This window comes from Homalodisca vitripennis, unplaced genomic scaffold (genome assembly GCF_021130785.1).
Source record: "Homalodisca vitripennis isolate AUS2020 unplaced genomic scaffold, UT_GWSS_2.1 ScUCBcl_297;HRSCAF=1987, whole genome shotgun sequence".
In the NCBI taxonomy this organism is placed as follows: Eukaryota; Metazoa; Arthropoda; class Insecta; order Hemiptera; family Cicadellidae; genus Homalodisca; species Homalodisca vitripennis.
Window position 1 is genome coordinate 69,687 of NW_025776429.1, and position 26,042 is coordinate 95,728.

Sequence of the window (26,042 nt, forward strand, 5' to 3'; positions counted from 1 at the left end):
AATAGAGATATAAATAAAAACAAGAGTACAGTCAGAATATTATTATTTTTTTTTACATTAGATAAATGAATGCTGCTCAGCAGCAATAACAAGTGCATTGCCATATGTATAGCCTAAAATTAATGTCCATAGTATTTATACATGAACAAAGTACAACTAAAATTAAGCGAATTAAAAGTCTAAACATTTTTTAGACAAAAACTCAGTAGTAAACTTTCCTTATTTCCAAAAACTTCCTGGTCTGACACAAGCCCCACACCTGCTACCCTCTATTTTTGGCCCTGAACGTAACTCTTCCTTGTACCGGTTTTAGTTTTTTAGTAGAATTAAAATATAACAAGGAATTTAGCATAAATTCTTAATAATAATCAGAATTCATAATTTTATGTTTCTGGATGTTTTGTGATGAAAAGGACTGACTTAAATAATAAAATTGTAATAATCTGTTTATATAACTCAACACAAATGTAATTACATTGTATTTCACATATGTGATACAGTTATTTTGGTACATTTTACTAAATAAAGTTCAATATTTAAATAATTGAAAATACTGGATTTTTTTAATTAACATAGTTTTTTAAATATGTATCGTGATGATATATAAAATATTTATTTAAAAACGTCATAATAAACAATATTTTTATTCCTTGCAAGTCACTCGATAATGTCCTGATCCTACATCAGACATTAGCACCATGTTATCCAGCTACATTAGCTACAGAGCGAGGTCACAGACGGGAGCGGTGACCCAGCATCTGCTGACAGTGCAACCTCAGCACCTGACCACACACAACTGCTCTGCCTCGACCACCTTGCTAGCTGTGATAATTATTCATTCTAGCAAATCCTATACTCAATCCTATACACCTCAATACCAGCCAGCACTTGGTTGGTTGGAGTGTATTAATATTTTAATCTGATTGACTACTTTATTCTGACTGAAGCAATCAGCCAAAGCTCCACCAAAAAACTGTATTAACATTTTAATCTGATTGACTACTTTATTCTGACTGAAGCAATCAGCCAAAGCTCCACCAAAAAAACTGTATTAATATTTTAATCTGATTGACTATTCTATTCTGACTGAAGCAACCAGCCAAAGCTTCACCAAAAAACTGTATTAATATTTTGATCTGATTGACTACTTTATTCTGACTGAAGCAATCAGCCAAAGGTCCACCAAAAAACTGTATTAATATTCTAATCTGATTGACAACTTTACCAACATAACCGGAGAAGCCAGTCAAATCTCAACAAAACACTGAAAATATCTGACCTTGGTGCAGTAATAGACACACCAGCTGAATGCACACTCACTGTCCTTAGACATAAACAACACTCTATAATGTGCACTGCATTGTTGACAGGGGAATCGTTAGCCTAATTCAACACCGAATTTAAACTGCTACAATTTTTATCATCTGGCCTCAAGAATTATTCAATGACCTCAAGAAATTTGACATAGTTATATACCAGCTTTATTATATATTTCATTTATACATTTCTATAATTTACATACCATAAAATGCCACCAACTAAATATCCTTGTGGTACATGTACTATTGGGGTCAAGTATTCTGGAATAAAGTGCACGGGCCACTGCCAAATGTGGTACCATGCAGAGTGTGTAAATATTTCTAGAAAGAACCTCACAAAAATGTCAAAGCCAGATGTCGAGCCCTGGATTTGCAGTGACTGCAAAACAGTATATACCCCAGCTAGATCTCCCAACAAAAAAATCTCATCTCCACAAAGTAAATCTTCCCCAGGCCCTGAAAGCTTAGCTGTTATTCAAAAGAAAATTCAACTTTTTGATGAACAAGAGGGCCAGGACTTGGAAACCTCCCTGGCACTAGCTGCTGAGGCAGGCAGTCTTCTTGTTCAGGAAAATGAGGAACTTAAACAGGAACTGCACAATAGCAGAACCGAAAACGCTAATCTGCAAACTGAAGTATGCAGATTGAAAACTGCTTTGAAAGATGCCGAAGACCTGGAGGATGTTCTGAAACTCTCTGAAAATACAAATACAACTCTACAAGATAGAAATCAAGAACTCCATCTCGAAACCCAACATCTAAACAGAAAATTAAACCAAGAAATGTGTCTAAAAGAAGAAATCATTATCCAAGCGGAGAGCGACAAGCATATGTTAAACAGCACTATTAACGACTTACAGAGACAACTGAAAGAAAACTCTTTTAAGTTCGAACAAGACACTATTTTACTTAAAACTCAAATACAAAGTTCATCTTGTACAGAAGAACACTTAAAAAAGGAAATTGAAACCAAGAATGATAACCTTATGACCTTACAGACGGAGTACGACCTCTTATGCAGGAAACTGAAGGATCAAGAGGAAAAAATCAAATCCTGCATATCAACCTTCCTTACCAATGTGAAAAATAATTTTTCATCTGACATCTCACTACTTGGCATCAGTTCTACAAATGAAAAACAGGCAGTAGGTGTAAAACAAAAAGGTTATGCTGAAATCATGACCCAAGAAACTACAAGGGAAGTCAGCCAAACTCCTTTCAAAACACAGAACCCGGACATGACCAGGAGAGACAGCCAAACTCCTTCTGAAAAACTGAACCAGGATATGACCAGGAGAGACAGCCAAACTCCTTCTAAAAAACTGAACCAGGAAATGACCAGGAGAGACAGCCAAACTCCTTTTAAAAAACTGAACCAGGATATGACCAGGAGTGACAACAATAGATTAGAACCTGACACGGCCACAAATAAGCAGTCCTCACTTAGGAAAATCACAACACACCATCCCCCCCTAAATGCAAGACTACGATCACACAATGAAACAATAGAGGAGTTCTTCAACAAAAACATAGACCACTACAGGCAAATCATTAATAGTTACCCAAGCAGAGCGACAACCATGGTTCTGGAGAACAGTACACAACCTCGAAGTGATCAAAAGGAATCATCTTTTTTAGACTTGAGCACTTCAAAGCAAGGCAGACAAAAATCTCAAAAAAAGGAAGACTTGCCATCCTGCATCAAAACATAAGAGGACTACAAAGCAAATCCCATCGCCTCCTTCACTTAGCGGAGCTGGAAAAACTCAATGTCATCATCTTAACAGAGCATGGACTCCGACAAAACCAGATAGAGTCCATTAAATGGTTACCTGGCTTTGAACTAATAGCCCACTACAGCCGCACCCATCACAGACTTGGAGGTGTAGCTATCTTTGTAGAAGATGCTCTACAAGCTTATGTTGAGGAGGTTGATGTGTCACAATATTGCCAAGAACTTTCATGTGAGGTCGCAATGATCAAGATAATTTTTAAGAAAGACATTACTTACATCATAGGCACATATAGATCACCTGATAGTAACTTAGAAGATACAATAGCCACATTAACTCGTATAATAGATTACACTCATGTCGAAAATAAACATCTCATTATCATGGGAGATATAAATGTTGATATACTGGAGCCAGACAGAAACACAGCAAAATTAAACGAAATGCTCGCTTACCATAATATTCAAAGAGTTGATCTGCCAGCCACAAGAATTACTCCTATATCAAAATCATCTATAGACTGGATTGCTTCCAATATGATCACTGAAGCACTTGACATATCAGTCTTTAACACTGGACTCTCTGATCACACAGCCCAGAAGTGCACTATCACCAACTTAGAGGAAATAAAAACACCTAAATCAGTGCACAGAGCAATTGGAGGAAGAAACTTGGATGAGCTGAAATGGTTGTTAATAAATGAAAGGTGGGAAAAAGTGTATACATCTTTAAACTCAGAGGAAGCTTACAACAACTACAGAACCACGGTAACAATAGCTCTGGACACTGCTTGCCCTCTTAAAACTGCCAGGACTAAAAAGACCAAACCTAAACACTTTGCAGATGCAGAAGCATTAATTCTGAAGAATGATTACCTAGCTTACCTCAACCAGTTTGAAACCACAGGAAATCTTGCTGACAGAATCAAAGCGACAGACTTAAAAAAAAAGTATGACCAAAGACTGAAGACCCTAAGAAGTCAAAGAATCGCAGATCAAATTACCAACTCCCAAAATAAGTCAAAAACAATCTGGGAAACGATTAATAGTGTCCGATCAAAAAAACAAGACACCTTACCTCAGCTCAAACTGACCATCAATGGACAACTTATTGAAGACACATATGCTGTAGCTGAACAGTTCAATGATTATTTTGCCAACATTGCAAAATACACCATTGATCGTAATAATGGCACTGCCAGGAGACCAGTTGAACTCCCTGGAGGGACTCACACCAGTGAACTCAGATCATTAAGACCCACAACCCAAGAGGAGTTAAGATCAATTATTAAAAGCTTAAAATCCAAAAACTCAGCAGGAATTGACGACATATCCACAAAAGTACTAAAGCACTGTGCAGAAGAACTAATTTGCCCCCTCACTGACATCTTCAATAAATCTTTCAATGAAGGCCACGTTCCCTCCGCTTTAAAAATATCCAAAATATATCCAAAATTTAAGACTGGTAGTAGAACAGAATTAAGCAACTATAGGCCCATATCCTTACTCCCAACGGTCGCAAAACTCTGTGAAAAAGTAGTACTCACCAGGCTTCTAGAACACTGTACACTCAACAACCTGATAACAAGCTCTCAGCATGGGTTTGTCAAAGGTAAATCAACTACCACAGCAATGATTGAATTACTAGAATCAGTAATTGACAGCTTAGAAAATGGGAACCTAACTACAGCGATCTTCCTCGATTTCAGCAAAGCGTTCGACTGCTTAGGACACGACCTCATACTGAAGAAACTGAATGCACTGGGTGTAACAGCAACGGCCCTAAAATGGTTTGAGAGTTACCTCAAAGACCGTAGTCAAGTAGTTGAAATTAAGTCTACAGTAAAAGGAACCACCAAGGCATTTCGGTCGCAACCTCTGCCAATCCAAAGAGGTGTGCCCCAAGGATCTGTGCTGGGCCCAGTGCTGTTCATTCTTTTTACTAATGACCTCCCAGAATACTTAAGTGAATACACTAAAACTTTGATGTACGCAGACGACACAACTTTAATCCTCGACAACCATTCTCCTGAAAATCTGTGCCTGAATGCTTATATTGCTGTCAATATGGCATATCAATATTGTGATGGAAACGACTTAGTGGTGAACCCCTCCAAAACTAGCCAATTAGGATTTGGAAGAAGATCAGGGCAAATAAACTCCTTACCAGAAGTGAACTTAGTTGACCAAACCAAATTCCTTGGGGTTTTAGTTGACTCTAACTTATCTTGGACCCCTCATATTGACCAGCTATGTAACAGACTGAACTCAAGCTTGTATGCCCTCAAGCAGATCAAAGCTATCGGAGATCTGACTACTGCACGTATTGCCTACTTCGCTCTGTTTGAGACACACATAAGATATGGACTGGCTGTATGGGGAGGAACCTCAAAAACCAACATGAACAGAATTCTAATCCTCCAAAAAAAGGCAATTAGAATCCTTGCAAACCTTCATCCCCTGGAAAGCTGCAGAGAGGCCTTTCCAACCCTAAATATCTTGACTGTGACAGCTCTCTATATCCAAGAACTCGTGATGTACGTGGACGGAGAAAACCTTACAAGGCTTGAAGACATTCACTACTACAACACACGCAACTCAACAATGTACCAACTTCCCACTCACCACTTAACGCAGTATGAGAAGAAACCGACCTACATGGGAAGAAAGCTGAGCAACTGCCTACCAACAGAAATACGGACGAAGAAGGGAAAAGAACTGAAGACTGCACTCTGGAAACTACTCTCTCAACGGGCCATCTATACACTTCAAGAATTCTATCTGGATGTCTCAAACTATCAGACAAATCATGAATTTTGATGCTATCGATTATTATTATCACATAAATGTAATAACTTACTTTTTGACACTATCTCTGTACTTGATGTATATGAATAAAGAAACTTTTGACTTGACTTGACTTGACTACATTCCCTCGCAATTCTCAAAAAATGAAATTAATATCTAATAATGGTATTAGTCTGCATCTCTGCAGCATAGTTTATGTATCACTAAATTTTATATTTAGTAAATAGTTTTAAACTTTGTTCAGCACTATAAATATATTTATTTAATATTAATTTTGCATAGTTATTGTTGGTATTTCTGTTAGAATTTACTGTATGTTGTTGTTGATCTGCAGTTATTTACTGTATATTATTGTTGATTTGTATTTGTTTATTTATTGCAGATTTGTTCATTAGATGTACCATAAAAACTATTGTTGATTTGTATTAGTATTTTATTTATTGTTGATATTTCATTTAAAATTTACAGTTACAGTAAATATTTTGTCACAGAATTTATTGTTCAGATACTTGCTCTGTTAAACATAGAAAATGCATGTTATTACTTTGTGGAATGTTGAAAGTTATGATGTAGTGAGGAACTGATAATATTGTAAAAATACTGGGTGACAACTAATAATGTATGCTGTAATTTCTTTTCTTCTGTTAATAGTATTTAAAAGTGAGCTGAGCTCTATGACCTGTTTGTTTAAAAGTATTTTAAACTTTCTTGAAGTAAAGTATTTTTTTACTGTCTACTGTCTACTTCTTCCACAGAGACTTCCGAATGGCGTCTCATTTGATACATTACATTTCCCTGCTAATGGGTCTTCCGATTTAAATCCAATACAACAGGCTGATTCCTACCATCTCATAATTACATTTGACAAGAAGTTTAACACTTCCACACCAAATTAACCCAAGATGATCAGTTTTTCTTCTTACTCATGGAAACATTTTTCTGTCCTTTCCTACAAAAGACTAATGACAATAATTTCCACAGGACCAAACACAGGATGACAATGACAGCCATGACAACTGCCAGGATGTCCAGGAGAGCCAGCTGGTACCAGGACAGTTGTGTGGCAGCAGATCTCAGGTGATGAGCTCCTCTATGCCTCAGCACATACTCCACCCAGAACACTGCTGAGTCAGCGGGGGACATTGGTCTATCGTGAAATATACGAGATAGTCGCTGAACGTTCTCTTTGTACCTGTAACAAAGCGTAGTGATCTTTTAAAATACATATAAAACTAAAGCAATACCAAAGTGTATATACACCATACTTTAATTACCATGTTAGCATGTTTATAGTATGAAAGGATTTCTTTTGCTTTATTATTGGCCCAATTTAAACAAATAAATGACAAAAGAATACATAAACGTAATTCTTAAATAATACTGTAGTGTAATATAAATTGTAGGTAAAATAAGTATCCCATGAAAAAAGGGAATTGAAATCTTTCAATACTGTGATGTACTAAAGCATTTGTTTGTATTTAGTGTTAAAAATAATAACAATACTTATTTCTGTAAATTTATTAACTAACTTTGTACACAGTCAATACAATATCAAGTTTTTGGGATTTTGCTTGATAAGATTTTGATTTTTTATTTGCCAACAAAATTCTCTACGCAATAGTCAAAGTAAATTAGTGTGACATACATAAATAATGTTAAAATAAACTAACTAAACATTTCATCATTAAGGTACTCTTTAATGTTATTTAGGAAAATAATGAGTGCTCACAATTGGCCAGTCGACTATAGTTAGTAATTACATGACAGACAAGTTTCTTACACGAGTAATGAGTACCTGTTTTGTACTGTTTGACATTAGCAATATGCCTGGCAAAATCAAATAATTTAAAGACAATCTTAATACCAAACATTTTCCTAGCTTCTTACAAGCTACACATAGTTTTGTCTTTTTTGTATAGTACAAGGAATAAAGTAAGTTTACTTTTGTGAATAGGCAAAAATTCAATTTGATGAGTAAAAATAAACAAATAATGGACTAAATTACAGGTGACTCACCTGTACAAACACAAACAATGAGTAGACTCTTTAGGTTAGATAACAACAAAGAAGATTTTGAACATGAATCTGTCAATGGCAAGGATGTACTCGGCCTTGGCGTGCCTCAGAAAAGATATTCAGCCAGGCCGTCATGTCCCGCCAACCTCATAGTCCATTGACATGGTCTCTTCAAATAGACGTTTGGAGAGACTCAACCCAGGCCGTCCTAAGGGGCGTTTAAAATGTTTTAAACTGTCCGAAAAAACCGGTCTGGTTGATGCTAATGCCCAATCTAATGGCAAATAACCTATTAAGGTCATCAATGTTGGTCTACCATTTATATGCTTTAAAAGTATCATACTAAATTTTATACTTTTGATAATGCATCATTTTGCTTTACACTATTTGTAAACCTGTCAAACGTTTGTGCAATAAAGATCTTTATCTTTAAATTGAAAACTGGCAGGTTAAGGTCAGTCTTATACAAGATATGTTTAAAAGTAACGGAAACTGTCATTCTTCTTTCATTCCGTTTGACTTTGAGGAAAGAATATTTGATGCCATTGAAATCGAAGAACAAATTGAACATAACCTTCATGTGTGAATTCACTTGACAAGCATTTTTTGGTCCTGGCGATCCAGAATGCCTCCACTAGGATAATTAAAGCTTAGCTATGGTGTGATATCTATAAACCCATATTTCGTCATATGTTATGATGACATGTTTCAGTAATTTTGAATCATCGTTGACTTCATTTGGTACCTTCTAAGCAACTTCCATTTACCACTGTTTTTGCTCAAAATTCTACAATTATGAAACAAATTTCGTTGACACACATTTCATACCTAAAAAATTTTAAAATTTCATGGCATGAGTCAATTGATATGCCAACATTGTCAATCGCTTCTCTGAATGTTCCTAGCCATTTCTTTCACTTTTTTCACAATTTCATTAGTTGTTGATGTGCTGGGCATCCGGAGTGTTTGTTATCTCAATGCCTTCTCGGCCATGATTTAAACGTTTAAGCCACTCGCAAACACTTGTTTTACTCATAGCACACTCATCATAGGCCTTTTTTAACATTTACCATACTTTGTTACACTTTATTTCATTTTTAATTCAAAATTTGATATGAATTATTTGATCCATTTCTTTTAAAATAGGTTAAACAGTTCAAAATCATTTCTAACTTTAGCAGCTGCCATTAAAAAATGTAATAATGAATACAGTTTAAAAATGTATTATACTTCAGGAGCAAGAGTACCAACATAATTAAAAAATCTTGACAATCACACTCTGGAAACCAGCAAAACTTTAAAATTCCTATTAATTTATGAACACGCCTTGTATCTTTGATGATACATATTTATATAATGTTATTTACGCCTTTGCTTTGAAACCAGATTCAAATTATGTGAGCACATTTATTTTCAGTAGAGAGCAGACCATTCTACTGTAGTCAACAACATGATGAACTATTCATCTCTGAATTATAAGTATAACATTCACTGTCATTTTTAAATGAGTTTGGTATAGAATCTAACTTAATAAAAGTATTGTTTGTAAATATTGTAAAGTAGTATACATTATAGTTTGAACTGGACCCATTTTGAACATTTCTATCAAATAAAGGAGATTGCTCAGCAGTTTAGTATATATTTGGTGGTAGTATTTCAGTTACTCAATCAATAGCAAATGTAGTTGATTTATATGAAAACTAATAATCGTGTAAATGATGATACATATATTTAACAATCAACAGATTTTTTTATTCAAAATTAATTAACCTTATACTGTATTTAGATTCTAGGCATTGCCATGCAAAGATACTTACAGACAGTTCTATTCATGCCATTTTTAACATTACTCCTTTTCATCGTTTACTTAAAAACTATTCAACAGATCAATTAATCCGTTTTTCATTCCAATAATTTTGTTTATACTACAAAGAAATAAGATTATGATGCATAAATTATTATTTACTTACTTGGGATTTTTCAAAACAGTGTTAATTGCTGTAGAGATAGTTTCCTCTGAAATACTGTCAAAAGCTAGTCTGATACCAATACCGCGGTATTCTGCAAACTTGACATTGGAGGGCTGATCTCCGAAAAATGCAATACCAACAGTTGGTACTCCTGCATGGATGGCTTCCTGTTGGCTGAATGCTCCTCCATGTGTCATGAACAAGACACAGTTGGGGTGAGCTGAAATTTAAAAATGTTATTTAAGCTTGAACACTCAAGTTTGAAATGATCACAATATCTCAGTTTTTGTCTGAAAATGTTACAGTTGTATATCCGAACTGATTCTAAAATTATTTGTGTTACTGTTAAAGTAAAATTTCATAAAATAATAAAATATTCGTAGTAGAAAAGGTCTCCAAACATGTGTAGAACTTTATTTTCAGTCAGCAAAATATTACATTTTTACATGATTTTACTTAGAACTACCTACATTATTAAAAGATAAACCCATTTTAACATTATAATTTTATCGTTTAATATATAGAAAGTACATAGTAGATCTTCCTTACCTGTTGGATTTAATTATTCATTAATTTGAAAATCAAACAATCCAATAATTAGCTAGGCAGGTTGGATAATGCTTTCCTAGAAAGTGAAAAGTCTCAAGAAAATAAAAATATCTCTTCCGGCTCAGTCAGAAGAAAGGTAGATTTCACCATATTCAAACCTGAAGAGTTATCGAAAAATAAGTAAGAAACAATGTTACTCGAAATTGCTTGGCAGTTTTAATAAGAGTGTCAATCTTTATTTAAGTTATGAAACACCCAAGATAAAAATTAGGCCCAAACGCCAATGATCCTCATCTTGAAACTTTTCATTGGATAAGATTGGCTAATAAACTCAACCAAGCAATGTGTAAATAATACTATCTCTGTACCACTTTTAGTCTGAATCTATTAAGAACGGTAGTCATGTGTTCACAGTTTTTCTCGCAATGTGTTGTATACTAGATAAAACTTTGAATGCTCGCTAACTGTAAATCTTAAGAGATATAAAAAAAAGAGGACAACTATTATTCTAAATGACCTGAGAATCCTAAAAACACTTTTTTGTTTTGCGCTATGGTGCATAATAACTTTAACATAACCTATTCTTTTCCAAAATTTTGATTACCACCATTTTAAAACCTTAAGTGTATTGAAAAAAGTATAAGAATAAAAGTTGTTTATAATTACCCAGTTTATTTAGAAAATAATTTTTGTGGGTCTCTTGTGAGAATTAGTCCAGTTAAAATTTTTGCATGAATGTGAATGGCCACCATGTACGTGCAAGTACTGCCTTTATTCTAGGTTTAGTCTGAATATTTTCGAAATTATGGCAGTTATCATGTTTACAAGCCTGCATTATATTGCATAAACCCATACATGCATACATAAATATAAGCTTTTGGATTATGTTGGTTTATGACTCTGGAGTTTGAGATCGGGGAAAAAGAAAAACTTCCCCATAAAATTTCATCACAATGGTGATTGCAATTCTTCATCAAATTTAATTCTTGGATTGTTTGTCTGATTTTCAAATTAATAAATATAGCAATGTACTCTAAATTAACACTGTACTGCAGCTCTATACATAGTGATCTTGACTGTTTACACTGAACTACTGCGCAATACATCTTCCGCAGTCAACAGTAAACAGTCTATTCTTGATTTTATGCTTGTGATTCATGCATTGTGATACTCTGCTTTTAGCATAATATATAGATTTATTTAATCTTGAAAATAAATAAATATAATATTGTCTAGAGATATTAAACTCTACGGAAAAATATATTTCTCACTACTCTCAAGTTTTTTTCTTACCAGAACACAAAATAGTTTATAATAAATTTACTTCATGGGTTGTATTTTATGAGATTTCAATAATTTATAGCTTTTACGCAAGAAAGAAAACAAATGAAATTAGAGTGTACAACCATTTAAGAAAATACAGACAACTTTCATTGTCAAGATGTTCTGCGGACAGATAGACAGACAAACAATCGTACAGTAAAGAAATTTTAACATCTCCTCAGAAGACACAAGAGAAATTATGTCAGCCTACTGAGTGATAGTCTTGCAAGGAACCTCAGTGATTCCTGTTACGTCACATGTGGTGTGGCGTACGTCTGTCTCATATCACAATTTCTACAATCATGAGTAAAAGCAATATAGACTGAAAATTTATAGAATAAGTGTAACAAAATAAATGTTGATAATTCTTGTTTGGTGCAATTCTCAACAAACAAATTCAATGATTTAGGTTTTCTAACAAGGTGATCATAATGGCTTATTTTCTCAATAAAAATTTTTTGTAAAGCTTACCTAATACTCCAGGTTGAGGTACCCATTTTGTGAGCATCACATTTTTGGAAAGATTTGGAATACTTTCAAGATCAATTTTCCAGATAACTTTCTGTGGCAGTTTCTTGAAAGCACTGACAAATGCTTGAAGCAGCTCCTCTGGAAGGATATGAACTGGCACAACCGTCCCCAAGCTGAAGTACACCACTCCTTCCTTGGCATCATCCATAAATTTCTTGAGATCCTAAATCCAACAAACTCATCTTATAAAGAAAGTTTACAGTTAAGTTCATATAATTGTAATTAAAAACAGGTCTATTCACTTATTTGTTATTATCTGAATGTGTTCCATTAATCCACATTTTAGTATGTGATTGTTTAGTGTAGAGACTTAGAAAGAAAGAAATATTAATGATTTCTTAGATTCCTTCATCTACTAAACGACAATGAAGAGAATTTTACTGAGTATATTTATTATTCCAAAATTATAAAGAATAGTTGTGTATCAGTTTTAAACATAACTATAAAAAATCTTTATAACAATCTCGCTATAGCAATTAATGATACGGTTATAGTTACAAACATGATTTTTCCAGTTATTAGTTATTTTGCTGTTCTTGTTTTAATTTATCAAAGAGGATTTAACAAAACACACAATACAATTATATCAATGTTGAATAATAATAAATAATAATAAGATGTATTGTGGAGAAATTTATGTATCCATTATAATGTACAGATGGATGAAGGTGAGAAATTACCTTGGGAAGTGGTGTCCTGTCAGGAGAAATAGTGATGCCTGCGATGGGGATGATATTTGGAGTGTATGGCCTTGGATACTCTACAGCAGGATGGCTGTTGACGAGGTAAAGAGAGACATTCCCAACCAGTTCACCAATGCTGGGTGCATCTTGGATATAGTACTCTCGCAGGATTTTGTCTTGGGCGGGCAACTGATAGTTGTAGTAGAGTAGCAGAGAGCATATAACTGACACAAAGTTGAATAGTCTTTGCACAAAAGTCATATTGTCTGTTGCAACAAAAGATGCCATCTCAGGAATTGTAGCTATAGACAATGCATTACCAGCATCTCTATTCAAAGACGGAACACTTGAGAATCCTTGAACTGTGATTGTTGGTGCTCCAAATCTACTTCCAAACACTAACATTGATTCTTGTCCAAAAGTGGACTCTGTTATCACGAGATCAAAGTGCTCCTTAGAGTTTATCAGGTTCTTTATGCTCTCTTGCTGAAAGATTTCTTTACACATTGGGTTTGTCATCCACCAAACATTTATGAATCCAAAAGGGTTGGGCCAGATGCTGTTGGAAAGTTTTGCTATTTGTGAAAATTGATCGAAAGTCCAATTTTCTGAAACAACAGTAGTACAATGAAGTAGTACATTGTCAACAATGATTTTATATAACTATTCAAGTTTTCATATAGAAAAGGTAAAAGCTCTAGGCATTATTGATATAGCAAACACCTGGTTTGTGAGTTATCTGTCAGTAAAAACACAGGTAGTTAAATTACAGAGCACTTATACATGGCCTTAGAATCTCTTATCAGTCAAACCCAAAACAACCACATGCATATTGCCACAAGGATAAGTGCTAAGCCCAGTTATCTTTGTTTTGTCAATGACTCCCCAGCATACATCTAATACCACAACACCACCTGTGTAATGTACTCTGATGACACAACACTCCTGATCAGGGATACCACTGCAGAAGGAGTGTATGTAACCATCTGTAACTCCCTTCACAAAGCACTGACATACTGGAAAAAAATTACTTGCCTAAATCATAAAAACAATACAGATTAGTTTTATCAAAATAAAACAACAAGCAACGTAACGAAAATGCCTGATGTAGAAGTTTAAAAGCATGAAAAATTCCTTTTAGTTATCCTGAATGGGAATCTCAACTGGACAGACCATGTGGATATCCTTTGCAAAAATATAAGCGCAGGTTATATGTGCTGTTTGGTGCATAAAATGGATTAGAAATTTAAAACATTTACTGTTAGAAATCCATATAAGGTATGTGCTGGCTGAGTGTTGTGGATTTTCTGCTGGAAACCTGAACAGGATGCTCGTTCTGCAGAAGAAAGCATCAAAATCCTCGCTGACCTTCACCTCAACAAAGCAGTAGGTGAGCCTTCCAAACCCTCAGCATAATGACAGTTACTGCTCTGTACATTCTATACAATTAAAAACATCAAAGCTTCTACTGATGAAACAACTACAAGAGCTGCTTATTTCGCTTTGTTTGAGGCTCACATAAGATATGGTTTAGTAGCATAGGGAGGAACATCAGCTGGTCAGATTCAAAGGGTTCTCAAAAAACAAAAAACCGCAGTCAGAACACTTGCAGGACTGCAACCACCAAACAGCTGTAGAGAAGCCTTTAGAACCCATAAGATCCTCACTATCGTATCACTATACATTCAAGAAACTGTGATGTACGCAGTAAGAGAGGGCCTACCAAAGCGGGGTGAAGTTCACCAATGCAACCTCAGAGACACTACTTTGTATGACCTTCCAGCCCACCGACTGTTACAGTTCGAAAAGAAGTCTACATACATTGGGAGGAAGCTTCACAACCACCTGCCATCAGAGCTGAGAGACAAAGGAGAGAATGAACTCAAACCAGCACCACACAAATGGCTTGCTGACCGCCCCTTCTACTCCATAGAAGAATTCTTTCAAAGAGCATTTGACATTTAAATTTTACAATTTAACCTTTTATATCATTACAAAACTTTATATTATGTAAAAAAGAACTCTTGTATTGTTTACTATGACGTTAATACTGTTCTCAATGAGCGTGTTAATAAAGAATTTTGTCTATTGTCTATTGTCTATTGTCAGAAGTTATTTGACATATTCACAACCTGAATCTTCAAACAGCGAAAGACTTTCATTCGTACAACAACTGCCATGTAACAAACTATTTTCTGTCCTCACAACACACAGTAAGTTTTGAATAAAAACTATTCTACATTGGCTGGAAGCTATGGAACACTTTTCTAGAAACAAAAGGAAGATTTATGTGGAGTGTCCTGAAAAGAAGACTGCAAGACCCCTTGTAAACCAGCCTTTTTTATTTACTTGATGAGTTCCTTAACACCTGCAATGGAGAATGGAGACTGCAAAATACACCTTGACTTTGATTTACCCAGATAAAAAATACAAATGTATAATAGTTCATTTTACAATATATTTATGTAATAATATGTGATTCTATTACTATTCTCAAAGAATAGATCAATAAAGCAATTTGTCTATTGTCTATTACAATATCAATCCTAAACTAACCTCTATTCACAGAACAATACCCACTCCTTTAGTCTATTCTAAAACTTATTCAATATCTCTCACACACTTAGACTATACTATACACGTTATCCATCTAGCTGTGCCACCATTGGTATCTCAAAATATATTTAGGCAAAATAATTTAGAATTTCAAAACTTTGCCACCATTTTACAATATGGCAGATCACTTTAAAATTTTTTATGAAACACCCTATATTTAAAAGAAAACTACGGCTAGTTCTTGAAACATGTTGCAAACACATACTTAACCATTTGAACCAAACTAATCAGTAACATCTGAAAGTGGGTTCTGAGCTGACCGTTTGATATCCTCCAAATTGTTATTAATATCAATATTAATACAGAACAAAATAACAGATGATAATACTGAAATGAGAACATAATTCATACTACAAACAACAAACAAAAAATGCCAAAATTTTTGAATAATTTCAAATAATCAAGATTTTTTTTTGTTACACAAGTAATAACTATAAAGACAGTATTCTCAATATTTTTTTATTCGAATAATAAAGAGCAGAAAGGCTATGAATAGGTCATCAAGAAAATCTCTTGGCTTTAATTTTGCAATTTTTTCCTGTTTCCGTTATTTGTCATAACATAATGCACAACCAGAATGTTTCAAGTTGCAACAATTTGATATTGGATGACATTTTTCATAGCTAAAAGTAACATGATCATAAATAAAATATAGTCCAGATATTATTTACTAAGCTACATAAGTCAGTGTTATCAGAATAACTGGGAAAATCATCAATGGGATAAACACATATCTAAATATAAAATATACTTTCTTACACTAACTTAAGAGTCATAATAAGACTAAACAGTTGTTTCCTATGAATGTACAGTTGTTTGTATAAATTAATGAATCATTTAAAAATTATTAAGCCTTTTCAAACCCTGTATGCTTTTAAACTGTCATAGCAATACATACTAATAATTTCTTAATTTTCGAAGCAACCTGTAGGAGAAATATTTTTATTTCATATATAAAGCCATTTTTCACTTGCCCCATATGTACCTAATCTTGTTTAAAATTGAATAACACTCATAACAAACATACGCATAAATACTCACACAGTAATACTTTGTAAAGTCTAAGAAAACTTTTAATATTTTTAAAATTACTTTTTTATTTGTAATTCTGTACAAAAATTAAGTAAATAATACAATAAATTTACACTGTAAGATTGTCTTAGGTAAACTTACGAGTTTGCTTTTCGAATTCCGTGTGGACTTCCACGTGGGTGTAGTTAGCCAACGGTTTACTGGGAGGGAAGGGACTGTATTCGACTATATGATGTCCTCTTTGATGCAAGGCTTTAAAGATCCCAGATAAAAAGATGTAGTGACTCTTGCCAGGGAAAGGTGCCATGGCCAGTATCCTGGCACTGAAACTGCAGCGAACCACACTGAGGAGGAGTAGCCACAGGAAAACTGTCTTCATGTTGTTTGATTCCTGGAAAAAATATCCACTCTTGTGAGATATTTCATAAATAAACAAAGTTTATTTAGCTTATTATGAAAATTACTTTGCAGTTTAAAATAAAATGTTCAAGCTTTGTTAAAAGTAACCAATTAAAAATTTAATGTTATCACGAGTTGAGTCACTGAAAAAAGTCATATGATTAACATCCACAATGTACTCTGGATACTAATGTTTTAATTTTACGTTTTTTATGCCAACACAGTTTCACATAAGGTAATGTAACCAGAGTCACTTTTCAACAAACAGTTATCAAAAATACCAAAGAACTTATTTTTATCACTTTTAGTACATTTAAGGTAGTAGAGATAGAGTATCAACCTCTAGGTTAGCTCTTTTAACACTTTAGTGAGTTAAAAATCGTGAATATTTTATTTCATCCTACATAGATTGTACTGACAGTCATAGTTTTATAGAATATGCCTAAAAACATGCATTAGAATATAAATAAAAATATAAACCCATAAATTTAAACAATGGTCTACGATAATACAGTTTATAAAATTATCTATTACATGAGAAGTCACAGAGAACAGACCACAGACAGGGAAATACAATCACTTACAATACAGAAATATATTTCTCTGATAGAATAAAAGTGCATACAGACAGACATAAATCGGATTTTATTAAATTGCTCACTGGGTAACATGTTTGGCCTCTGACAAAACTGGGTTTTAAAAATTCCAATGGTAGTCAACAATACCAATACTAGATGTGAATGTTAAGTTTGCTCCAGTTCAACCTCTCCCCCCCCCATAATTCTCTAAGTCTGTGACAATGTCAGATTCAGATGCTGCATTAATAGGGAGGTGAATTAGAGCACATTCACAGTGAATCAATTATTCTTACCATAGCCAAGTATGTGTAAAGAACTCGGTTGCTCCACTGTGCTTTGGGATAGTGTCAAACAAATTGCAATGCACTCAATTTTGTACCTGATGAGACAATGAGAGTACCCCATCATCTGGAATTACACTACATAGGTTAGAAAAACAAAACAGCTATTCTTTGGAAGACACAAAGATACTGTAGGAGGACTGCCTGAACTGGAGGAAATCAGCACTACAAAGTATTTCGGAGTAGTAACAATAGATGACTCTCTGACGTGGACACACCACATTGACAACCTCTATAAAAGGCTTAACGCTGGACTGTACGTGATCCGCAGGATGAAACATATCAGCGACCTAGGAACAGCTAAAACTGCATACTATGCTCTCTACGAATCACATCTTCGATACGATCTAGCAGTCTGGGGAGGTTACTTGGAATTCGGATCCTTGCAAGCCTACGCACAAGAGAATCATGCAGGCAAGCCTTTCAAGAACTGAAGATTCTCACTGAAGTTAACCTATATATCCTAGAATCTGTGACCTACGTACACCTGAAATCACCCAATGAAGTGATGACTGGAGCACAGCAACATGACTACAACACTCAGCATGCTGCAAACTACCATATTCCAGCTCACTGCCTAGCGTCCACGGAGAAGAAGCCAACGTATGTCGGAGAAAAGCTGTGGAACGCCCTCCCACTAGAACTGAAGAGGAGAGACCGACTGCAGTTTGGACACAAACTAAAACTCTGGCTTCAAGACCATCCATTTTACGCAATAAATGAATTTTTAAACAGAACTTTCTAACCTGCTGTAACAAAATAAAATCTTACGATTGTACTGTTCTCTAAGAATATGTTCAATAAAGAATAATTGAGAATATGTGTTTTGGAAGTGTCACACTGTCGTTTAACAGCTCATTTTAATATCAGTGCTATTTGAAGTTTAAGCAATAGTTTTATATCATATCAAAAGTGAAAGAGTTTTAAAGAGTGAATATTTGAATCCATAAAGTTGATATTTAAAAAATGTTTTAATCTTACAAATATTGGTGACTTACTAACTAACCTAAATAGAATCATTTTTATTTAATTGTGTTAAATACAGTGATTTTATTACAAGTTTATATCAATACTTACAAGTATAAAAAATCTGAAAACTATACTGGCATTTGTAACAATAAAATATTTTTTATTTTCACTTTAACTTTTACTGTGCAGAAATGATGTCACAACAGGTTATTACCCTATCTGATTGTGAGTGAGCAGGTTTGAGTTGATACTGAGTGACTCTTGTTCTCTTATCATTAAGTACTGATAACTCAGTGTGTAAAGTTAAAGTTCAATAATAGATCAGAGGTTCAAATCATTCACCTGGTATTTCTTTTTGCTTATTGATTTAAATTTGTTAAATTATCAAAAATTACTTCAATAAAGTACAGGACATATGTAAGTAGTTACATTTAATTTATTTATAACATTTTGGAAAGGAAGTTATTAGAAACCATAAAATAACTTACAAATAAACTTCCCAGTTAATAAAAGTAATTAATTAATAGTAAAAAAATATTTTCTTACTTTTTATTTTAAAACATGGTAAAATACAGAAAGAGCAGCATATACAGTTGTGAACAATGCAATTGTTAAGAAACTAGGAACCCGAGGATACAGTGTAGAATGTACTACTTGTGCAAATTGGTTTCATAGAACTTGTATTGATTTATCTGTTAAGCAGTGTAAGGAAATAAAGAAAGATATTGTGTGGAAGTGTAATACGAGTAGATGCTCAGTATCGGAACAGCAGACTATTTAAACAAATAAAATAAAAACAATAAGAGTTATAATGAGCAGGAAATTGAAGAGGCAGCACTAGATGACACAGACAACATCTATGAAGATTTATTGCAGCTGAATCAGGAGCTAAGGAATGAACTAGAGAGTGTAAATTTGATATTAACTGACATGGGTAAGCAGTTGGAAGTATCAAGATGTCCAGAAAAGAATCTCTGCAAACAAATAACCAGCTATAATTAAATTACAAAATGATAGAAAACAAAAAGAAAGTATTAATGTAAATAATGCAAGTGAGCTTTACTCCACTACTGAAAAAGTACAAACTAAAAATAAAGATGTCCGTAGAAGTTTGCCATTACTAAAGCCAGAACAACCTATAATGTGTGAAAACAAATTTCAAGCATTAAGCGAATCGGAAGTGGAGGAGAGTACTTCTGAGATAAAAGGATTACAGGCAACAATGACAGGAATACTGGAAAAATGTAACCAGACAACCAACTTAAGGTTAACAAAAAACCAAGAAGCCCAGATTGTTGTTTGTGGCAGATAGTCATGGGAAGGATATGTCACCATTTCTGGAAGAAGAACTGGGAGAGAGTTTTACTGTGGAAGTCACAATCCAGGAGCAAATTTTAACTATGTTGCTCAAAATTGGAGATGACGTCAAAACATTAAATATATCAGGTATCATAACTCAAATATCCGATCATGATGCTCAACTTGTAGAATTTTTTAATTAAATTGTGTTGATTTGAGTAAAATGAATGCAAAAAACCTGTGCAGAAGATTTACTTTGAATAACACTGAAACATTTCTGTGAGATGTAGCAAAGGAGACATGGATAGAAGTTTATCAAGCACATCAACTATTTCATAGTATTTTTAGTTATATTTTTAAAATACATTTTCCTAAAATTAGTCAAATTGTTAAAAAACATGTCTTATGACAAAAATGGATTACTGACGATATGCAAATTAAAAAGAATGAATTAGTTGAACTTGAGAAAAAATTTATAATTTCCAAAAACACAAATTTGAAAGTAATCACAAAAGAAAAGAAAAATGTATTGAAAGAGTGCATGAATAGAAATAAACAAAAATACTTGATAATAAAATTCTATACTCTGACAACAGACCAAAAACAACTTGGAAAATAATTAAATATGAGGTAAACAAACAATCCAATGTAAATCATAATTAAAATATTATTTTAAATGGAAAATTAATAACTAATCCTGTTACTGTAGGAAACACTTTTAACGATTTTTTTTTGTAACAGCCGTTGACTTACTAGTATTACCTAACATACCTCAGCTCAACTCCATTTATACCAATAGTGAGCATCAGACCTGTGCTCAGCCATATTTCAGATTTCAACCGGTATCTGAGAATCAGTTAAAAACAATTGTTTTGTCATTTAAAACTAAGTTTTCTGTGGGGCATGACGATATACCAATCGATATTATGAAAAAATCTGTTGACTTTATTTTAAAACTTCTTGTCCATGTAATCAATTCTTCTTTAATTTCAGGAATATTTCCTGATATTTTAAAAGTTGCCAAAGTGATTCCTCTTTTTAAAAAAGGTAATGTGACTGATCCAGCATGCTAAAGGATAGTGTCATTGCTCCCAATTTTTTCTAAAATATTTGAAAAAGTGGTTTATGATCAGCTTTTAAAACACCTAGAGTCTAATGAGCTGTTGGACAAACAACAACATGACTTTCGTCGTGGAAAATCAACAATAACGTCCGGTATAGAATTTATCCAGTCCATTATTGACTCAGCTAATAAAAGAGAAAAAGTAATTGGGATATTTTTAGATCTTACCAGAGCATTTGATAGTGTCTGTCATGTAAAGTTAATAAGGAAACTGCTTAGGTATATATGGAAAGGAGCAAACATGGTTTGATTCCTACTTAACAAATAGAAAACAATATGTCAAAATAGAAGAAATAATTTTTCACAATAAAAATCATTATGTGAGGGTTCACAGATTGATCACTGCTGCAGACACTGTGGCATGGTGTGCCCCAGGGGTCTATCCTGGGACCCCTATTGTTTTTATGTTATATAGAAGGTTTGCCAGGCATGATGGAGGGGTTGGATGGTACCGTACGTCTGTATGCTGATGATTCAAATGTTTTGTTTTCTGGTCATAAGCTTGAGAATATTGAAATTTCATCATTTATATTGGTCTAAGTAGGATTAAGAATTTTTTTGACAAAAATTATCTTTCATTCTTTTTCTACAAAGCAATTCAGATCAAATTTAAACTGTGACATTTTTCTAGACAATGACAGACCTAAACAAGTAGACTACACAAAGTTTTTAGAACTTATTATAGACAAAAATTTAGCTTGGGATAAACGTGTAGATCATGTTACTAATAAGATGTCTACTGGTCATTGCGACAAATGGCAAAAATTAGTAATTTACATACACTGAAATTAATATATTTCTCATTGACCCACTCACATTTAGCTTACAGAATAAGCATTTATGGAACAACAACAATAAGCAATTTAGACAGGCTATTGGTACTACAAAAAACATCTTTGAGAATCATGAAAAATTTAAGATATACAGATTTTGTTAAACATATTTTTTCTGAACTTGGAATTCTAACAGTATATAGTTTACACATATTTGAATCAATAATTTATGTAAAACAATTTTTTGATCCAAAAACCAATAAACATACATATAATACTCGTTTTAATAGACATATCGATCAACACAATCTCGAACTTTACAAAAAGAAAACATATTACAGAGGTGTTATATAACTAATATACCAACAAAATTTATCAAGGAAACAGATCTGTTAAAATTTAAAAAAGAAGTAAAGGATTATTTAACTAATTTGTATCTATATTCTTTTGAGGAATATTTCAATACAAAAACCGATTAATTAATTTAAAGAAGAGTTGAAGATAAATTGTTAAGATGTTACTTTTTTTTAATTTATGTTTTAAAATTAATATTAGTATTTAGTTTTATTGTAGTGACGCTATTCTTTGTACCTTGTACATATTACAGAGTAAAGTAGTTTGACTATTGACTATATTTGGTAATCTAGATGTCTCAGACATAAAAACGGTGAAAAGAGTTCATTTTGAGTTCTTTTGTCGCTGACTATTCTTTTATCCCTTCAGACAAACATGACTCCAGATTCCAGGAGTCAAATCTGTGACAGCGTCAGACTATCAGACTTTAGACGCTGCAGGAAGGTGAGCTGTAGCAAACTGAACATTCACATTGAATTAATCATTCCTACCTTAGCTACGTTATGTGCACCAATAATAGGGTTTTGTAACTTTCCTAATGTGTTTTTTTAAGCACTCAGATAAAAAACCTTTTACTTATAAGAACGCTTTCAATAATATCTATGTTGGAGTTCATGAATTTCCTGACTTATTGCAGTGACATGTGACAGAGTCTGAGGTTAAGGATTTCCTCTAATAATCTCACCACAGACTGTTAGTCATAATTATTTTTACTTGTACATTTAACTGTTTAAAAGTTATGTTTTTTTATTTAAACATATTTAAGAATATAGGAAGTGTATACAAATAAAAACTATTTACATTATAATTTAAACCTGGCATTATTTCAACTAGGACCTTCTATTCTGAAGTATTCCCAGAAATGATTTTCACTCATAAAAGATCAGGGAAAATAAATATGTTTGTTATTTTATGTTATCTATCACAAAGTAGTTGATAGTGAATAGGTTCACACAATTTACTATGTAAATTATAATCAGAATCATCTTTCCTAATAATTATTAACATTACATAATAATCATCATAAAAATTAAAAATCTAATGTTAATGGTTGACTCAGGTCAGTTCTCAAAGGATCTTTGGAGAAATGATTTATGAGAATAAAAGGGTCGGTCCATTAACCACCCTCTCAACGGTACTTTTAGTGAGTGCCCTCTCTTGTTTTACAGTTCTTGTGATAGTGTGTTTTAAATAGGATTTTCCTGCCAATGTTGGATGGTTTAGATTCATACAGCTTCAGACGTGCTGGAAGATTATAAAATTCACCATTTCTGGTATTGTAATGGTAGATATTTCTGTTTCTTAGAAGATCTTCTCCAGCAGCATACACTACAACTTTTAGTTTGTATACAGTCACTACTGTCATGATTTTGAAAGATTTGAAAGCATCTTTACAGATTTCCAGGTGATGTAGACCTGTTAGGACTCTGATAGAGTTTTTTTTTTTTTTCTGGATGATCCGCTATCTTTTTAAATTTGTTGCTATTGTACTACCCAATAAAGCAAGGCCATATCTTAAATGGATTTCAAAAAAAGAAAAATAGACCAAGAACGTAGCCAGGAAAAAAATTTGGGGGGTCCAGACAACTGATATTTTCCCGTAGTTGACAGAGTAAGGCCCTTAAAAATTTTGTTCCTTAAAAAGTTCTTGGCCCGTTTCTTGGTTGAGCAGATCTGTTGTTTCAGCAGTACATGTCAGTAATACTGAATTATTTAAATAATAATAATCGTTTACTAAAAAAGTAATTGAAAATTTTAAAATTTGAGGGTGGTCCGGACTCCTTGAACCCTCTTGTTGACTACGTCCTTCTAATAGACTATGTTATGAGGACATATAATAGTAGAAGCTTTTGTGTTCAGTAAAATTTTGTGTTAATAAAACTCTATCAAATCTAAGTTTAGACTAACTTGATCTTGTGTATGAAATATTCAAAAAGGCAAGGTAAACCTATTCTATGACCCCGTTAAGTAAACATGAATTGATAATTTTAGCCCCCAAACACAAATCCTATATACGCCACTGTATTGAAGAACGCTATATATATGTTTGTATGTATTTTCGAGACATAATATTGTTTTTTATAACACATATTTTATAGCTGAGTAATTTAAAATAAGGGATTAAAAAATTTGTATTTTGAAAGAAGTGTTTCTACTATAATCTTTTAGGATTATTGTCCTATCTGACAATACTGACTGATAACACTAGTTTAAAAACTTCACTATCTCAAATAGTTTGATAAATTCTCTCTTGTGTTTTCCTCAGTAGTTTGGCAACAACTTGAAGAGTACAAACTCTTATGTATATTTAAAAGTTTTTGTGAAAATGGAATTCTGAAGTAATTTAGAAAAATTGTATCACGTGTAAGAAATAAATACCAATAAAAATTGTAAAAAGATAGATAAATATTATTTAAGTAATAAATATGTAATGCAGTAATAATACATTATAATTTATTTATACAAATACAATAATGCTTGGAATGCAGTGGATTGTAGATCTTAGTGACATACTTATTGACATGGTTTTAGGATGTTTTTATACTAATAGCACATTCAGAAAGAAAGCTTTTACCAACAATTTTAAAATGAAAAAATTACACTAATATGGTTAAACCAGGGCTAATAAAATTCATAATTTTGTCATATTTTAATTTAATATGTTTCATGTTTTATATGGCACATTTTAAAAACATGAAAAATAGTAACTAATATATTGAATTCAAATTTAAGCCAAAAACATAGTACACAATACTGTATTAGTATATCTCATCATAAATTGTATTATTTTAAACACAAGTTTCGTATAGTATTACACTATTTCAATTTGTAATAAACTAATTAAATTTTGTAACTAATTGAATTCAAAATAACAATTAAACTGTGGGAAAATAAGAAATAAAATCAGTATTAAACAAATAATAAACCCAATCAATTAACAATAATTTATTTATATACCACGAAAAAAATTTAAATAAGCTTATTCTTGTTTTGCAAACAACAATTCATTGAACAGAAAGAAAGAATGAATTAAATAGTTTTATATGTAGTCAAAATAGCTTTAGAAATATGTCTAGTGTAAAATTATTAGGTTATGTTCCAAAATGATGCAACAGTATGGCAGTATGTGTGGAAACAATAAAAGCTCACCTGTTATCCTCCAGCTGAGAGCAACTATTGGAGTAAGTCCATCCAGTCTGTGAATGAGTGAGAACTCAGCTGGCCAAGGCCCTATGATTACTGCTCCTCCCCTCCTCCTCTTTCTCAATTCCACAATCCCTCCTCTCTTTCTCTCCATCTCTTTCTAGCCATAACCATTATATAACACCCAAACAACTGAACAGTTAAATGGTTTTTGTTCTTCTTTAACACATTACTGACAAAAATATAAAATACTGTATAAAAAATAATTATGTAATTAGTCATTGCACTGCCATCTAAATTATTATATTTTTATAATAATTTAGAACCAAAACCAAAATACCAGAAATAACCAAAATAACCAAAATAGAAGTATACCAAAAATATATTTAGTAAACTTCTATTTTGGTTTCTGAAAGTTGATTTTGAAGAAAGTTGTTTAGTTTGAGTCTAACTTCAGATAAGTTAAGATTTTAGATCAACAGT

At 33.0% G+C, this 26,042-nt stretch overlaps 3 protein-coding genes across 6 annotated transcripts; 2 read left to right on the forward strand and 1 right to left on the reverse strand.

Moving 5' to 3' along the window:
• The first annotated feature begins 1,660 nt into the window (after positions 1-1,660).
• On the forward strand, positions 1,661-3,031 carry LOC124370561 (BICD family-like cargo adapter 2). The gene has a single exon (XM_046828849.1). It carries the CDS (start codon positions 1,661-1,663, stop codon positions 3,029-3,031), a length of 1,371 nt encoding a protein of 456 aa, XP_046684805.1.
• Positions 3,032-3,435: 404 nt separating this feature from the next.
• Positions 3,436-5,871, forward strand: LOC124370562. Its single transcript, XM_046828850.1, has one exon. It carries the CDS (start codon positions 3,436-3,438, stop codon positions 5,869-5,871), a length of 2,436 nt encoding a protein of 811 aa, XP_046684806.1.
• A 109-nt stretch (positions 5,872-5,980) lies between these two features.
• On the reverse strand, positions 5,981-25,722 carry LOC124370564 (UDP-glycosyltransferase UGT5-like). 4 transcript variants are annotated; one of them, XM_046828854.1, is made up of 7 exons: positions 25,566-25,620; positions 19,797-19,840; positions 16,721-16,970; positions 12,929-13,539; positions 12,189-12,411; positions 9,846-10,065; positions 5,981-7,051 (listed from the first exon to the last, which is right to left on the reverse strand). In XM_046828854.1, the coding sequence occupies exons 3-7, from the start codon at positions 16,956-16,958 to the stop codon at positions 6,766-6,768; spliced, it is 1,578 nt and encodes a 525-aa protein (XP_046684810.1). In that variant the 5' UTR covers positions 16,959-16,970; positions 19,797-19,840; positions 25,566-25,620; the 3' UTR covers positions 5,981-6,765. The 4 variants fall into 4 exon arrangements, with proteins under 4 accessions (XP_046684810.1, XP_046684807.1, XP_046684808.1 ...); XM_046828851.1 differs by lacking the exon at positions 19,797-19,840 and having other exon boundaries at positions 25,566-25,722; XM_046828852.1 differs by lacking the exons at positions 19,797-19,840; positions 25,566-25,620 and adding an exon at positions 18,975-19,110.
• Between the last annotated feature and the right edge of the window lie 320 nt (positions 25,723-26,042).

Bases quoted from the DNA above. Each gene is read 5' to 3' on its own strand.
- LOC124370561 (XM_046828849.1), top strand. From the start codon at position 1,661: ATGTCAAAGCCAGATGTCGAGCCCTGGATTTGCAGTGACTGCAAAACA.
- LOC124370562 (XM_046828850.1), top strand. From the start codon at position 3,436: ATGGGAGATATAAATGTTGATATACTGGAGCCAGACAGAAACACAGCA.
- LOC124370564 (XM_046828851.1), bottom strand. From the start codon at position 16,958: ATGAAGACAGTTTTCCTGTGGCTACTCCTCCTCAGTGTGGTTCGCTGC. The intron at 13,540-16,720 runs GTAAGTTTACCT...CTGTTGTTTCAG, and splicing joins GGAATTCGAAAAGCAAACTC to AAAATTGGACTTTCGATCAA. The intron at 10,066-12,188 runs GTAAGCTTTACA...TTTAAATTTCAG, and splicing joins ACCTCAACCTGGAGTATTAG to CTCACCCCAACTGTGTCTTG.